The sequence below is a fragment of the Pezoporus flaviventris genome, unplaced genomic scaffold, assembly GCF_033815535.1.
Source record: "Pezoporus flaviventris isolate CSIRO_AGI_PZ_B2104156 unplaced genomic scaffold, CSIRO_AGI_Pfla_v1 ptg000006l, whole genome shotgun sequence".
Lineage (NCBI taxonomy): Eukaryota > Metazoa > Chordata > Aves > Psittaciformes > Psittacidae > Pezoporus > Pezoporus flaviventris.
The window spans coordinates 3,697,341-3,712,602 of NW_026892554.1; the positions used below are offsets into that span (position 1 = coordinate 3,697,341).

The following is a 15,262-nucleotide window of genomic DNA, read 5'->3' on the forward strand; positions in this document are numbered from 1 at the left end:
TAAACATTTCCCCATGGAAGTACAGATTTCTGTATGACAATTTAAGCTCTTAGCGCTTGCCTTTCTTTCCTTGGCTACCTTTAGAATAAGATCTGTATCCTTTAGAATTAGACCATGGATCCACAGTGGTTAAAATCCAGTGGTTTACCTTTATTAGAGAGTCGCTGTTCAGCTTCCATTCACTTAGGATGTGAACACTCAACTATCCTGGCTGCTGAGGCAGCACCGACTTTCTCATTGAACTGTGCCATAACTTGAGATATTTAATCCTACACAGAAAGCTTATTTTTAAAACTACAGAGAGGAAACAAGCTCAATGCATCATGGAAGTAGAACGGCCTCTAAAGAGATTACACTTACAATCTCTTTTGTGGCAAAGAGAACTGGATCCAGTGTTGATGTGCTAGAGCTGTGTGCTGTTTGCTGTGCACTACACACGCCGTAGGTGAGCTGAGCCTGATTGCTCCCAGCTAATAAACTCTGACTTTGAACTTGAGCTGCAAAGGGTCATCATCTGACCCTGATCATGCACAGGTGCTGCGCTTCCAGATACCCAGCAATTACTGGGATGTGACAATGAAGCATGAAATGAAATGTATATTCAGTTTTGGCATACACAGCAGTTTGCTGGTCTCCTGAGAAGTCAGACTTTCAGCTGATGATTTTTTTTTCCTTCTTTCTGAAGCAGTAAAGGAATCTATTTTCAGGACATTTATCATTAGAAAATGAAAATCAATGAGAATTAACACGTTCAGTGACAAGTCTGATTTCAGAAAAATGGCATTCTACAGGGGTTAAACAGAGGACAGGGCTTAGCTTCCTAAATGAGAAGCATGTAAGTGTTGTTTTTTTTATGTACATGTTTTGTTAAGCCTGTAGTGTGCCAATGGCTATCAGGGTGCCGATAAAACAGACCAAGAGGTGTGCTTGCCTTAATACCATGTAGCCATTTTAAGAGCAGTAATATATTTTAGAGGATAATGGTCATGTAGTGACTTGCAATTTCATGACTCTGTGGGACTGAAAAGTTGAGGGAAAGCTTTCCCTGGAGATTTTGTGTTTACTTTGTAGACTGGGAAGGGCCATTACACACTGATGTCCTGCTACAGAGTTTGAGTTATCTGAAGGTTTAGCACAAACTCAGTGCAGATTGAATTGGGGAATAAGCAACCTCTAAGAACCTATTTTAAAGGAAACTGGGTTATGGAGACATTGAATTTGTTGGTTCTCAACAGATAAATATATATATATATATATATATATAGTTGGTTTTCTCATGAGTCTATCTGATTAGGGAGACAAAATAGGATGAATGAACATTTTCCCCTCTCGGAGATGAAAACCAGTCTGTCCGGGAACCTTCCCAGTTGATTAGAGTTACTGCCTTTGGGACATGAGCTTTTTAATGGCCTGGAGATGGGAGCTCGCCAGCCAGGTCAGCAGCTTGGAGGCTCATGCCCTTGTAAAGGGAAATTACTTCCTGTTATGACTTTCTTTCATCTGTGTATTTCCCATTCTGCTGCAGCAGTCTAGTTAAGCCCAAAGCCTGGCTACATGTCTCACTTCAGGCTGCCAAATTCATCGGAGGGAGGAGGGGTGAGAGGCAGGCAGAAGGAATCATAAAAGTGTAAGAGGTTGCCTGGCTGGTATTTACAATGATAGGCAAAGAGGAGAAAAGCTGTTGTGAGCACGCTGGGGAGCTCTGGAGCCCTACCCGCACTGGGGATGTGAAGTCAAGGCTGACCTCAGTAATGTGTATTTTATCTAAGTGTGCAGCCCACCAGAGTCTGTGAAAGAGGGAACACCACTTCCCTGCTGCACAAGTGTTAGGTGCCAATCCAAGAGCACTATCTGGTCTCCTTTGCCTTCACCAGTTCATTTTCCTGGCACTGAGAGTTATTTGAATCTTAACTTTTAGTCCAGAGCATGAATAGGGTCAGCAGCTGGGCAATGTATGTTAGACTATATTCTAAAGTACTCAGATTTCAGAACAGCAGCAGTGATCTGTGATGAATATTGATTTTGATTTTACTTTTTATAACAAATCTCTTTTTAGAATATCCATAATTCCACAGCAACTTTCACTTGAGTGTTATATAGCAGTCGCATAAACCTTAGAAAACTTAAGGACTGTTGTAACCATTATGGAGGAATGAACTGAAAGGAATAATTTCTGAGCATTTGATTGGAGTAGATGGGCTTGTGAAGGTACAGTGGGGTGGGTGCATTAAAGTATAGAATCACAGAATGGTCTTGGTTGAAAGGGACCTCAGAGCTCATCCAGTTCCAACCCACTGCCATGGGCAGGGACACCTTCCACTAGAGCAGCTTGCTCAAAGTAGCCTTCCATTGCCCTATTAAGCAGACACGGGGCTTTGCAAGAGCAGACTCAGTCCTCTGGCCGTAGTCCAACAAATGGGGTGTGCGGATGCTCCCTTTGCCTCTCATGTCAGCTGTGTCATAAATGAGGCTGTGCAGGTCTCTTCTATGCTGCAATGAAAGTCTGCTGCTTCCAGAGTTGCCGAGTTTGACTTCAAGTAGGTGCTGCAGATGACCACTGCCTCCAAGAACAGAAAATCAGAACTGTATGTAATTCTGAAAGCAAATCACAGGCAAATTCTTGCCCTGGCCAGGTCATCAGAAGCCTGCAGTGCTGATCCAGGGCCAGGTTCTCAGCTGGCATAAATGCACATGGCTCCACTTGAAGTCAGTGGGATTGTGTTAGTTTTCACCAGCAATGGATCTGCCCAAACAAGAACCCCCACCCCTCTCTCTGCATGTATGTCTGGCACAAGGCAGCTTCACTTTCAGTAAATCCCTGATCTAAATGACCTTTCTTTACTATGAAAGTTCCTGATTCAGAGAAAAGACAAATGTTGGTAAAGTTTTTGCTTTAAAATCAGTTGCTTTACTGAAGAGCATTTGCTGACAGTTTTCCTGGCTTCCCTTGTTAACTGCTCATATCTTTTCATTTTCTAGCAGGGTATTTATGCAATGTTCCATTTGTTGCTAGTTTTATATATATGCGCCTATATAAAAACTATATATGCATAATAGTGTGCATATGTATTTATTCAATTGCCAAAAATCAATCCACAGAGCAAATCCTAGGCCTTCCACAGAACTTTTGATGCCTTCATTTACTAGTTTTAATATATGCTGCAGAGGTTTGAGTTGTGACTTTGTTATGAGGTGAGTAATTCTCATACTTTCAGAGGTGTTCACACAGCACTACAGTCTGCTGAATCCATTTTAAAATCCAAAAGCTTGAAATAAAGCTAGTTAGTGATAGATTAATAGTAACTGAGAAAGGAAATTGCCCTATCCTGGATTTAAAGCAAATCAGCCTAATCAGGCAGTGATGGTGTGAGGCGTGTGAGGATAGGATTTGTCTTGTGTAACTTAAGCTGGGCTTAGCTCAAGTTCAGGGATCCCTCTGCAACCAGTGGAGGAAGAGCAGTGTGTCCACAATGTGTCCCATTCACTGTGTCTAGTGTTGTCACCCCAGCAGTGGTGGGGCAGGTCACCCTCTGGGGACACCAGTTTCTCATTCTGTTGGTTATTGAGCCAGCCTAGATACAGTATCCAAGTAGATAACCTGAATTCAGTGAAGTAAAACCTTCAGTGTCAAGCACACAGGTCTCAGGGACTTCTAATACTATTTAAGAAACTTTGTTCTCTAGGTACTACTTGAAATATTCTATATCTAGCCTCAACAAAAGGGTGTTTAGAAGTACTTTATTGAAAAGAGTTTAGGTATTGTGTTATGAATGTCAATTGAAAACATGTTACTTGTAAGGTATGTGACTCAACAATTTGGTTAATGTTTAGGTGCAGAGATAACTTCAAGATACATCACAAAAGGATCAGAATGCCTCCTAACAGTGAAAATAGAGAAATGAGTACCCTAACATTAGACACATTAGAGAGGAGTGCCTGTCATCTACATGGTTGTATACTTTGTGGTTTCAGGTTAGTTTAATAGTACTAGAAGGCTTCTGTAGGAATATTCTGTAGCAGCTGTGTTGTTTCAAAACATTCATCTCCAGTGCAGCATCCTACCTCACCGATGTGAGTGCAAGTGTCTGATCAGCTGTTTTGTAGCCAAAACAGCATATATAAGGAATAAAGGGCATGTTCTGATAAAGGCTCATACCACTGCACTCCTTGGCTTAATGCAAATTCTGTCCTAGGGTAAAAAGAAGTTCACTATAGAGAACAGCATCAAATGCCTATTATATTGTTCTTTGTTTCTTTGCCAGCCGTGGATTTAAAATGGGAATAATTCAAAAAGCAGTGGGACATTCTGACTCACTTAGTACCTCCTGGGCTTTTGACATTACCGTAAAGCCACAGACACTTGAGTGCAAGGTTTGCTGAGTGGATTTCAATAACACAGCAAGCAGACTTTATTGAAACCACCGAGCACCTGATTAACTGTAAACAAGGATTTATTTCTTCTGAACTTGAGGGTATTCCAGCTCTGGTTACAGGTGTGGCATGCTGAGTGACAACACAAGTGAGCGCTATCTGAGGTTAAATTCATTCTTCAGTCAAAACCAGGGACATATTCTGATAGCAACATCTCTTTTATGAGACTCTTCTTGATACATGTGGAATTAATGTTACTTTTAATTTGTTTTTCACATGTCATCTTCGAGTTCCCTCTGAAAACTCCCAGTTGAAAGCTTGGAAATTGGGTATTACATAGAAGAGAGAGATTATAGAAGAGTTTTGGCCACAAGATGTCCAATACAATTAATCTAGAAAGTCTGCATCTTCATTTTAAAACTGCAGAAAGCAGAGTCCAACAGTGCATCTTCCATGGAAGATCAACATTATTTATGGTGCCCAGTGTGTATGAGCTGAAAAGGGATATATATTTTCCAATAAAATCTTCCAGGCTGGAAATACAGAACAGTTTGCTTGAATCCAAATGTATATTTCTTAGTCTCCACAGGAAAGTAAAGACATATTAAGTCATATGTCAGCTGAGTTGAATTATTGATGTTGAATTAAACATGTTGAACTCGGAGATTCATCAACTTTATAGTAGTATTTGTTAGAAAAGTACCCCCTTCTATCTATTTGGATTGACTTTTTATTATCTCTCTTGTTTATTATCTCTTTTATTTGAGTCAGTGGTTGCTGACCTGACTAATAGCTTTCATCTTTGTACTGCAAGCTGTTTCCATATGTGCAGGTGCTGTGGAATTTATTGCCTGTACATTGAAAAATCAAGATCTAGTCAATAGGTTTGTAGATATTTAAATGAAAATATTCTTAAGGTAGAATTAAGGTGTGAGATTTAGGACATTTTTATTTTAACGTGATACATTTAGGAGTCAGGAAATTCCAACTAAAAGATAAGAATTAATATTTGAAAATCCCAAAATCAAAATTTCACCAAATCAGGAAACACAGAATTAAAAATCCACAGTCAGCTGTGAATTCCTTTTACATCCCTGTACCTGGTAGAAGGCGTCCAGTGAGCTGTGTGGATGTAAATTATGCTTACCCTAAAAGATTCATTGGTGTTAGTCTTGCCCTTGCCTGGCAATCTCCTTATGCTGCTGAGAAGCCTTGAGTGAGTGTTGGTACCACACTACTGCCTTCATAGCACCAACCCAACATTAGTGTGTGCTGCTCAGAAAGTGTGTGTCTCTGTCAGGGAGATGCTGGATTGAAAGCTGGGTCATGAAATAAATGTAGCAACTGAGCCCTTCACTGCAGAACCCTCTTTGTTCAGTATCTCTCAGCCACTTTCCCTATCTTACATTTTGAGACCTTGACTTGACAATCTGCTCGGAGCCACACTGACCCCATGATGTGTTTGCTAGCAAGTGTCTTTCCCCTCCTGAGAAAGCAGAAGGCATGTTGCTAAGGCTTCCCACTGTTTATAGGATCAATCCATGTTGCTACAATAGATCTTTGCCTCTTTTTTTATACCACTTGGCACTGGCTTTCTCTCTGCTTTTACACTTTCCACTTTAGCTGCTGCGTAGCAGATAGGAAGCCATGGCTGCCTTGTGGCACAGACAAAGATAGCACGTGCCCAGTAAAGGGAATTAGGAGAGAAGGTGGGGTCTGCCCAGGCCCACTTCTCCACCAGTGAGCTTCAGATGGCATCACCAGCACACAGGAACAGGAAACCCATGCTTCCATCCATCTTCCAGCCCAGCCCTTGTCCTTCTCCCAGTGCTCGTATCAGCTGTAACAGGAAGAACACAGCACTAAGAGTGTGTCAAGAGGGAAGTGATTTCTGAGTGCTGTATTGAGACAGACTTGCACAATTAGGAGTAAATTCTGTTAGTTTAGATGGAAAGTTGACCAATGTTCTTCTGTTTACAAGAGGCTGGGAAGTGGCCTGTGAAGTTTGCTCATCTTTTAATTTCAAGAAGTCCTTTTTCCTTGGTGAAGGCTTTTGGAAGGTCCTTTACCGTTCACATAGTAAGATGTGGTGGTAATGACTTGAATGATACAAGTCTGAACAGCAGTGAAATACAAGAAGCCAAAACTACCTTAACAAATACGGTTCATTTAACTAAAAGAGGCAGACTGAGCAGCAGGTGGAAGGGTTAAACAAAAGGAAAAAAGATTATAGGAGTTTGCGGCTTTGGCTTCACTACAAATGGCTCTCTTGCAGACTTTATAGCATTAGTGTTGCTTCTCATAAACCTTGAAACCATTCATCCATTTAGAAAGATTAAATTGGTTAGTCATCCAGAACATAAAATATACACATCCATTTTGTCTGTTACCCTAAACCATCTGAAGTATAATAAATGCAGCTGATGCCATTAAACTAAAGCATTGAGTATTAATGATGGCCTCAGTTGTGGTATTTACAGTTTGCCAGCTCTTGTGTTTCTGATAGTATATTCATCTGTTGTTGCTCAGGGACGGTAAGAGCAGTCTTTGAGTTGGAAAACACAACTATAATATATGATGTGAGGGGCTCAGAGAAAACATCTTGGTATTAAAGCAGGGAAAATCCTAGAAATGTTACCTTTTCTGTTATTCTTAGAAGGTCAAAGTTAAGAGGCACAAACTTCACTTACGGTATCTTGATATATCTATAATGGTCTGTTACAGTCTGCAAAGACCCGTTTGTTTGGTTTTCTAGTTACAGATGAAGCTATTGCTATTTAAAGTTCTGTTCTGCCACTGAAACAAGCTAGACAGAAATGGCCAGACTCTTCTAAAGCAAGAGTCTGTGGAGGCACTTGGTCAGGAAGCAGGTTAATGTTTAAAAGCATAATAGAGGTCTAGATTGGATTTAGCCGTAATTTTTCTTGGTTAATATCAGGATTTCAGCAGCAGTGCTCTTTCCCCAAATGAAGCAAATTTGCAATGGTTGCTTCAGAATACAAAACAATTTAATTCCTGCTGCTTTGAATTATGGAAGACATTATCTCAAATGCAGGGATTTTGCAGTGTGCTGGCAGAAACATTGACATGTTTTTTAATTACTGCATATAGTGATTTTAATCAGAGCATCCAGCTTGACAGCATTAAAACTGGGAAGCAAATCCTGTCTGAGTTTCCAGTTCTATGCTGGAAATGCCAGCTCATTCCTGTAGGGATCAGGAATCAATGCTCCTCCCCTTTCACTCCCCACATTTGCAGCCTCAGCCAGAGGCTGCTCAGGAGGATGGGGGTATTTGCCATGAGCACAGCAGATTCTGCATCAGACCCTGTGTTAGGTTTAGTTTGCATTTCATTTTCTGAAGCATTTGTGGTGGCACAAAGAATAACAAACCTCTCCCCACACCCTCGCCATTTGTCTTTTACTGCAAATACAAATTGCAAAGCTACCAGGAGTGAGAGAGGTGATCTGAAAGAGGCAGAACCTCATAAATTGTTTGTGTGGGAAAGGCTGTCTTTCCTTTCCTCTAACTGATGGCATGCCAAGTTTATCTTACAGTATTTACAGTAAGATTTGTTTGTTTTGATACCCTTTGTGTGTTGTTAGGGAAAAGGCAGAAGAAAATCTCCAGGAAGTTTTATAGTTTCTGATGGAACAGAGTTCAGAGTTTAATTTTCTTTCTACTCCTATGCATTTTATTAGAAGCGTAGTGTATAAAGGGATATGAGATGGCAATTGGATGAGTTATTACTGAGCTGTCATTTCTTTTCTCTATATAAATGTGGTGTTTAAGAAAGACCTCAGACCGGCAGGCTAAGACAGTGGAATTGTTAGTTCATTCCAAGAGCAGATACAGGATGGGCAGGAACAGCGCCGGTTTCTCCTTCTGCGTCTCATCTCGGACCTTGGCACATCCTCCAGGAGCAGGAAGAACGTGCAGTCTCTGCCTGTTTAGCTGAGATCCAGACAGATGACAAGGAGAACAAATTCCTCCGTGACGGAGCGATCCCCGGTGTGGCTGTACAGGCAACAGATTGTCTGCACGAGGGCTAACGTCAGAGCCTGCCAGCTCCAGCACGCAGCTCTGGAGGCAATGGACTCTGTTCTGAAGAGAAGCTTTGGGTCTCCCTCAGCAGACAGGCCTGCAGGCCAAGCACCCCTGTGTTACAAAAGGACACCACAGCATCCCCAGTCCTCAGTACCTGAATGTTGACCTTCTGGCTGTTAAATTTGGGTGTTCCCATTAACAGACCAAATACCTTGGTGCTAATGGGTAAATTGTCAGCACAGTGTGAGGGCCCAAGGTTGATCCTCAGCTTCAGGGAAACTGCTGTTTTAAAGTGAGTAAACTCGTAAGATTCTGGAAAGGGAATGACTATTGCCCATCTTTTCCAGCACAAGAAGTAGAGGGTGTCAGGTGAAACTATTGGGCACCTTCCAAATACCTGGAAGAGACAACCAGTGGCAGTTCCTAATCACACAGGAAACTGCTGGTGGAGGTGGGAGAAATTTCTTACATGCCTGCTTTGATCTCATTTCTGTTCTCAGTCAGCACTTAGGCAGAAGGAACTGCTCACTTAATTTACAGTGTCTTTAGAGCCTGCAGAGCAGGTCATCAGTTGGTATGAAAAGTCCTGACAGGGAGTCAAGTAGAGCTTGCTCCACTGAAAGAGAAATAGAGATGTTTGGTTTTAATGCCAAAGTCTCAACTGTTTGAACCAAACTTCTGAACACATCATGGGGTCTTGGGTTATGGTAGGAGTTGGGAAATAAGAGACTAAGGGTGTATTTTATGTGCCATGGCAAACAGCACAGAATTGTCTTAATCTCTCTCCAAACTTTGCTGTGAAATACTGGGTAGACACAATGCCCTTTCTCTGCCTGGTATAAGCGTTCTTTAGGCACTGCCATGTGTGACTGGGGATGAAGCATGATTGCCAGATGTTAGAAGCTGTTCCTATAGAGCTGGGAAGGGATTTTCCTAAGGGCAGAGTGTCTTGCTGACCCCCTTTCATCCCTGTTAATGGAGCAGCTGTCCCCTCCCTGGCAATTCCCTTAGCAGGATGATATATACAAGATGAATGTGATAGCTGTGTAGACATGGCCTCCCCTTTGCAAAGGTCAACTTGATGTATAAACCATCAAGCAAGGAGGAATATTTCATGGTCACTAAGTCTCTTTAGGCAAAGCTAATACCAGGAGATGCTGGCACAAGTAGTCACAGTTTAGTTTACACCTGTCAGAAGCGGGCAGCCTCTCAACTCCTCTGTTTGGGCGAGTGTATTCATCATGTTTAGCCTTTATACAATATTCTTTTCATCTTCCCTGCACTTCACAACTCTTAAGTAATCCCACAGCACCCAGGGGTTACTAGCAAGGCTTTACAAGGGAAGGCGGAAATGAGCAGGAAGAGGTCAAATGACTGGGCCAAGGTCATGGAAGAAATTGTCTCTAAAGAACATTAGGTTCTACAAGATTAAAGTGGTGTTAACTGGTGTGTCCTTGGTTGTCAGCATCTTTGGAGGGAGGGGGTGTTCCTTGGGGGGCTGTTTTAACATTGTCTGGTGTATTTCGAGCTCCCCTCTCATCTGTCCCCTTTAGCACTTTGGTTTTTTTTTTTTCCTGAGGCAAATGGAAGACAGAGGAGTTTTGTCTTCAGAGGAGGGTGGGGAATTTCCAAGAAGGGAGAATGTCTCATATTCTGGAACATCTATGCACCTTTTGATTTTGCAATGACAAATGGGGGCATCTGACTAATGAAATTAATGGATTATTCTTTCAAGTCATTGCAAAGATCCAGATACCCAGTTCACTTTAAAAATGAAAGTCTTCCTTGTCCGTAACCCATAGGCCTTTTAAAGTTCTATAGCAATGGTGATAACAATCCCATGACTTACCTGACAGTAAACACTGCAAGTATAGAATACGCTCACAGTGCTTTCTTCTCCCTAGGACTTGAAAGATGATCGAAGTGATGAAGAGGAGGAAGATTCTGTTACAGATAATGAAGAGGAGTCCATAAAGAATGGCAACAAGAACAGCTGTGGGTCAAGCAAACATCTCCTAAGCAGCAGTCACCACTAGCCCCTTTCTGCCTCACCTCCTGCAGTGATTTCTGCTCTGGTTTTAACCCAACCTACAGGATAGAATTTAAGTCAAAATTCTTATGAGAGACTGTGATTGATTTATTGTTGGCTACTGGACCTGGAAAAAAGCCCAGTCTAGAGGGAAGGGAAAAATTGTGTAACGTGTTAATGACCCGCTTTGAGAATCATTGTGAAGTGTTGGGAAAGATGTTTGGACACACTGAGTGACAGTGCTCCACAAGGTCAAAGCTCAAGAGCCTCAGATCATTTAGTGTCCCAATTCTAACACTGTTTTTCAATCTGGTATAAGATCTGTTTCACCAAATGGTTTAATTCGCAGATGTTTTGTGGTAGGTAAGGAGTGTGAATTCCATTAGGAACCAAAATTACTCAATGTGGGAAAAATTTGACAGTGGTGTACAGTGCATTTTAGTCTTTAGTTTTCAGTTTAAACCCTCATCAAAATAGCTATTTTTTGGGTTAGATTTCATTTCCTGGAGGCCAGTGGAAGCTAACACAAAGGAAGACAAATTACTTGCCTCTGAAGAGCTGGCTTCACTGCAGAAATATAGTCTTTCTCCAAAATATGCTGTATGATAGATGGCTCAAAAATTGTGTTCTGAGATTTACCTGTCAAGGAAATCACTGTTAAAATAGCAAAACTCAGCCTCAATTCTCCATTGGGCTCTGGGTTTCATCTCTGTCATTCTGGCCTCGTCTTAGGAGCAAGTCCACTAAGTTCTGTTTTGTGGTTCCTGTGTGTTCACTGCATGTATCTGGGCTCTGGGGGAGCATGGGACTAACAGGGAATGTCATGTTGTCAGTGCTGTGAATTCATTTGATACCAGGATCTGTATTTCTATCTCTGCTCTTTCTGAAAGTCAGGAATCACACTGGCTAGAGCTAAATGTGGTTGCGTGTGACTTAGGCCACATACCGTTGTTTGTGCTGTAAGAAGTTGTCATGATTGAAGGAACAGTGGATGTTTCATCAGCTTCTCTTACCAAAAGTGCCTCTGTCTTATGTTTGCACTTTTGTTCTAAGGCTAGTGCAGAGTGAAGCAGCTTTTTTAGTCCTGGGGCTTTCCAAGGAGAGCCTTGGGCCTTTTAAATAGGGTGGCGCCAGTCTCATTTCCAGATGCATTAGCTCACAAAGTTGTAAGTGATTTGTGTCATGAGTTTTAGAGGTGAGAGGCTCTCTATGTGGTTCTACAGTAGCTGAGATCATCTGGTGAACTAAATCCAGTAGCTTGATAGAGACCAGGGGACCACTGCTGCAACAGCCTTAATGCTGAGCTTTTGGTTTGGAAAGGTTCTTTTCCCCTTACAGCTGCTCAGGCAGGAGCTTGGTGATCTATGGGAAGCACCATATGACTGACCTGTTTTCTCAAGATTTCCTTGGCAAAGAGGGATAAAGTTCAGTGAAAGAATGGGAAATGTTTGGCATCTCAGATATGAAGAGTGAAGTTTGTTCCGTGCAGTTACAAGGAGCTATAGGAGTACTTCATTACAGAGGCTGGCGATGTGAAAGTATCTTCATACGGTCTGGTCAACTAGGCCGTGTTTAATTTTGTACTTATATTTTGCACCATGTAATATGTTTATGTTTCACCACAAAGAGAACTTACTGAGAAAGGAGAATGGCCTCCAGCTTCTGAGAAGGATGGAAATGTGCAGTAGTGGAATGGAACTCCTGTGGTTAAGAAAGGCTTCTTGGGCTGAGCAGGCAGAATTCCCTCGGTAGCTCTTGTATAGCAGTGTGCTTCCTTACGTAGCTGTGGAGAATACCTTAAATACTGCAGTGTGGTTTTATTGGAAGTGTAAGTACTTATTACATCATCTAAAGCAACTGGTGAGTTTGGCAGGGTCACAGTTGCTTATCAGGGCCTGTTTATTGCCTACATGAAAAGAACTGGCCTTTCCTGACAAAACGTAGAAACCCGACATCTCGGAGGCTTTACACTCCCTTTGAGAGCAGCGGAGACAGCAATGCTTTCTTCAAGACATAACAGGGGTTTGAGAGGTGGCCAGGCTATTATCATTTCATTTTGGTGCCAAAAAAACGTTCCTGCTATGAGTAGGAAAGGAATTTGGGAAAGGAAACATGAAGAATGAAGTTGTCACAGGAGTGAGCCTCTGAACAACTACTGAGTTTTACACTAGAATTTATAGTCTGGTTCAGGGCAAATCTTGCCCTTCCTACTCGGACGAGTCTCCCACTGAAGCCAATTAACTCCACTGGAGTCTTGCCTAGGAAAAACTTTGGACTGCAGATATCCAGCTTAATTACAAGACCTGTTGTTTTAAATCGATGTGAAACTAGGATCTTAGAGGAAGAGTAAAAGGTAGATAAAGACATTCAAACATCAAGTATTGAGGCAAAGTTTTGGTGAATACAGAAGAAAATAACATCCTGAAGGTGAAGGTTGAGTCTAAGCACAGTAAACAACCAAATAACTACATCACACTGCAGTTAGGGTCATGGGACCTCCTGGGGGTTACTGTGAAGCCCATCTGAAGTGATGAGACGTGAAAACTCTGGATGTAAACCACTAGGCACTGGGCATGAATACCCACAGCATGGAAAGAAGTGGGAACAGACTGTCCCAGTTGGACTGGACACATGAGATTTGTCATTCCGGATGTTCCATGTGTTTCATCTTCTACTACTTATGGTTAGAAACTCAGAAACAAGAAGCTGAGGTTGTGGGGAACATGATTCATGCTAAATAAATTAATGTCATGGTGCTTCCATATTTTCACTCTATTCAATGCTCTTAACTTTTTATTCCTATTGTGTAAAGAGTCTCCAAATGCACGTGCAGCACAGTTGGAGGTAATGTGTGTGAGCACAGGTGCTAGACTACATTACTTTTACCCTTTGATGGTAAAAATGGGTCCTGGTTTAATGCTTTGATGCTGTCTGGTTCTGCTGTGTCACTTTGACCATGCCAAAATACTTATGGTTGAATTAAGGACTGAAAATGAAATCTTAGTCCATTGGACTCATCAGAATCTCTTCTGTTGCATTTAATCCTCTGAGTTTTGGTCAGGTTCTCCTGTTCATGTACCCCATGCTGCCTCTGTACCTTTTTACTACATAGATTTACCAGTCTACTTGGATTTGATTTACAGAGCTCCTTTACTCCACAGAACTCATTTTGTCAATGTGTCTTACTCAGGATAATTACCTTTATTTGTTCTTAAGGGCACTGGATTTGTCTGGTCTGTTGTGCTCCACGCTAGAGAGAAATACTTTTTAACAACAGGTATCTATGTAAGAATTCCCTTGTTTTCCTCACCTCTTCCTCTCTGCTTTCCGCTCCCTCCCAGCTTTTCAGTAAGGGCCTGGTCTGAAGTTATATTTATTTGAGGAATGTTAGAATAATGTGCAAATACAGAGAGAATTCTTTGTTTCCCAGGAGTGCTTATGTTCATACACAGATGGAGGTGCTGTCACCCAGTTAGGGTGACATGGGATTAGTACCTCAGTGGCTCATGATAAGCACGGACATGGATCTTAAGCTGGTAAAAGTAGGAAAGCTCTCCTGTACCCAAAGGAGCTGTGCTGATTGGTATCAGTTGGAAAGCTGTTTCATATTCCTTATTCTTTCCATTTCTCAGGCAGATCATAGAGCTTCTGACTTACCATCTCTTCCCATGGGCAAACACACATAAGAGAAGGTGTTTCAGGCCAAATAATGAACTGTAGCAGAATACTTTGGTTTTATTATCTGCATTCACTTTTTTAAGCTTACGAGGAAGGCTGAAGTAGATGGAAAACAAATCCAACAGGGAGATGTGAGTTTTGGCTACAAACAGCTTGCAAACTGTGAAGAATTTAATAATAAAAGAAATATTGCTGATTTAGAAAGAAAAACACCATCTCCACAGGCACTTCCCCCACGGTGGGGTTGAAGAACAACAGATAACCAGCGGGCAGGAATGGAGGTCCACGCTGAGAGTGAGAACACTGCCCCGTTGTGAAGATGCCAAAGAGAGTTGGTTTGGTGGCTGTTTGCTGCCCTGGAGCTGGGGAGCCCTTCGGCACAAAGTACTGGGATGCAATGGGGAGAGGAGAAGTCACTGGCTGAACAAGTAGGACTCCGATAGTTTCACTTTCTTCCTTGCCATCCGTGTGTTAAAATCTGAAGCAGCAGAGAGGAGGTGAAGACCTGACATTAATCCCTTGTCAAAGACTGAGATTCCCAATCCAGGTGGCTAAAGCAATGGAGTCTTCACCCTCACCCTGGCTGGCTCCAAAAAACTCCAGGTAGGGTTCTGGGAGCTGATTTAACTGAAGTCCCCCCTGTGGGATTACTTGAGGTTTCTAGCTTAGCAGAAGACAAGGCTGAAAGCACAGGTCTAAGCTTCCACATATGACTCTGCAAATACAAAGTCATAACAGTGCGTGTAGGATAATGTTGTTGATGTTCTGATAGTCTGAAGATTTATGAAAATATCTTCTATTTACTCAGCTGGAAGAAGCCCTGTTCTTCTGGAGTTTGGTTACCCCATAAAGCATTCAGAGGAGACCCCATAATCATTTCAAAGTCAGAAACATTAAGTGGAATAACAAGTATAAACCCGTCCACAGTGCCTTTGAAGTGCAAGAAGCATGTCCTTGTAGTCATTGAATAGTACTGTGCCTTGAGCCGGGGTGGGAGGAAACAGCTCCCAGGCAGTTGTTTCAGGTGGTGAGAAGACCATATTTTTCCTACCACAGAAGAAGCTGGGCTAAAAAAAGCTTGAGTTGGGCAATGAAAAAGGTGATTAAATTCCCACTGAAATTCACAGGGGCTTTTCCC

General features: G+C 42.0%; 1 protein-coding gene across 11 annotated transcripts in view; it reads left to right on the top strand.

Moving 5' to 3' along the window:
• The window catches only part of CERS3 (ceramide synthase 3), a 45,314-nt gene extending 31,309 nt beyond the window's left edge, over positions 1–14,005 (top strand). For all 11 annotated transcript variants that reach the window (XM_061446661.1, XM_061446662.1, XM_061446667.1 and 8 more), the window contains one exon: positions 10,322–14,005. In XM_061446661.1, the coding sequence (XP_061302645.1) occupies positions 10,322–10,453 (132 nt within the window). In that variant the 3' untranslated portion in view covers positions 10,454–14,005. The remainder of the gene's footprint in view (positions 1–10,321) is intronic.
• The last annotated feature ends 1,257 nt before the right edge of the window (positions 14,006–15,262 follow it).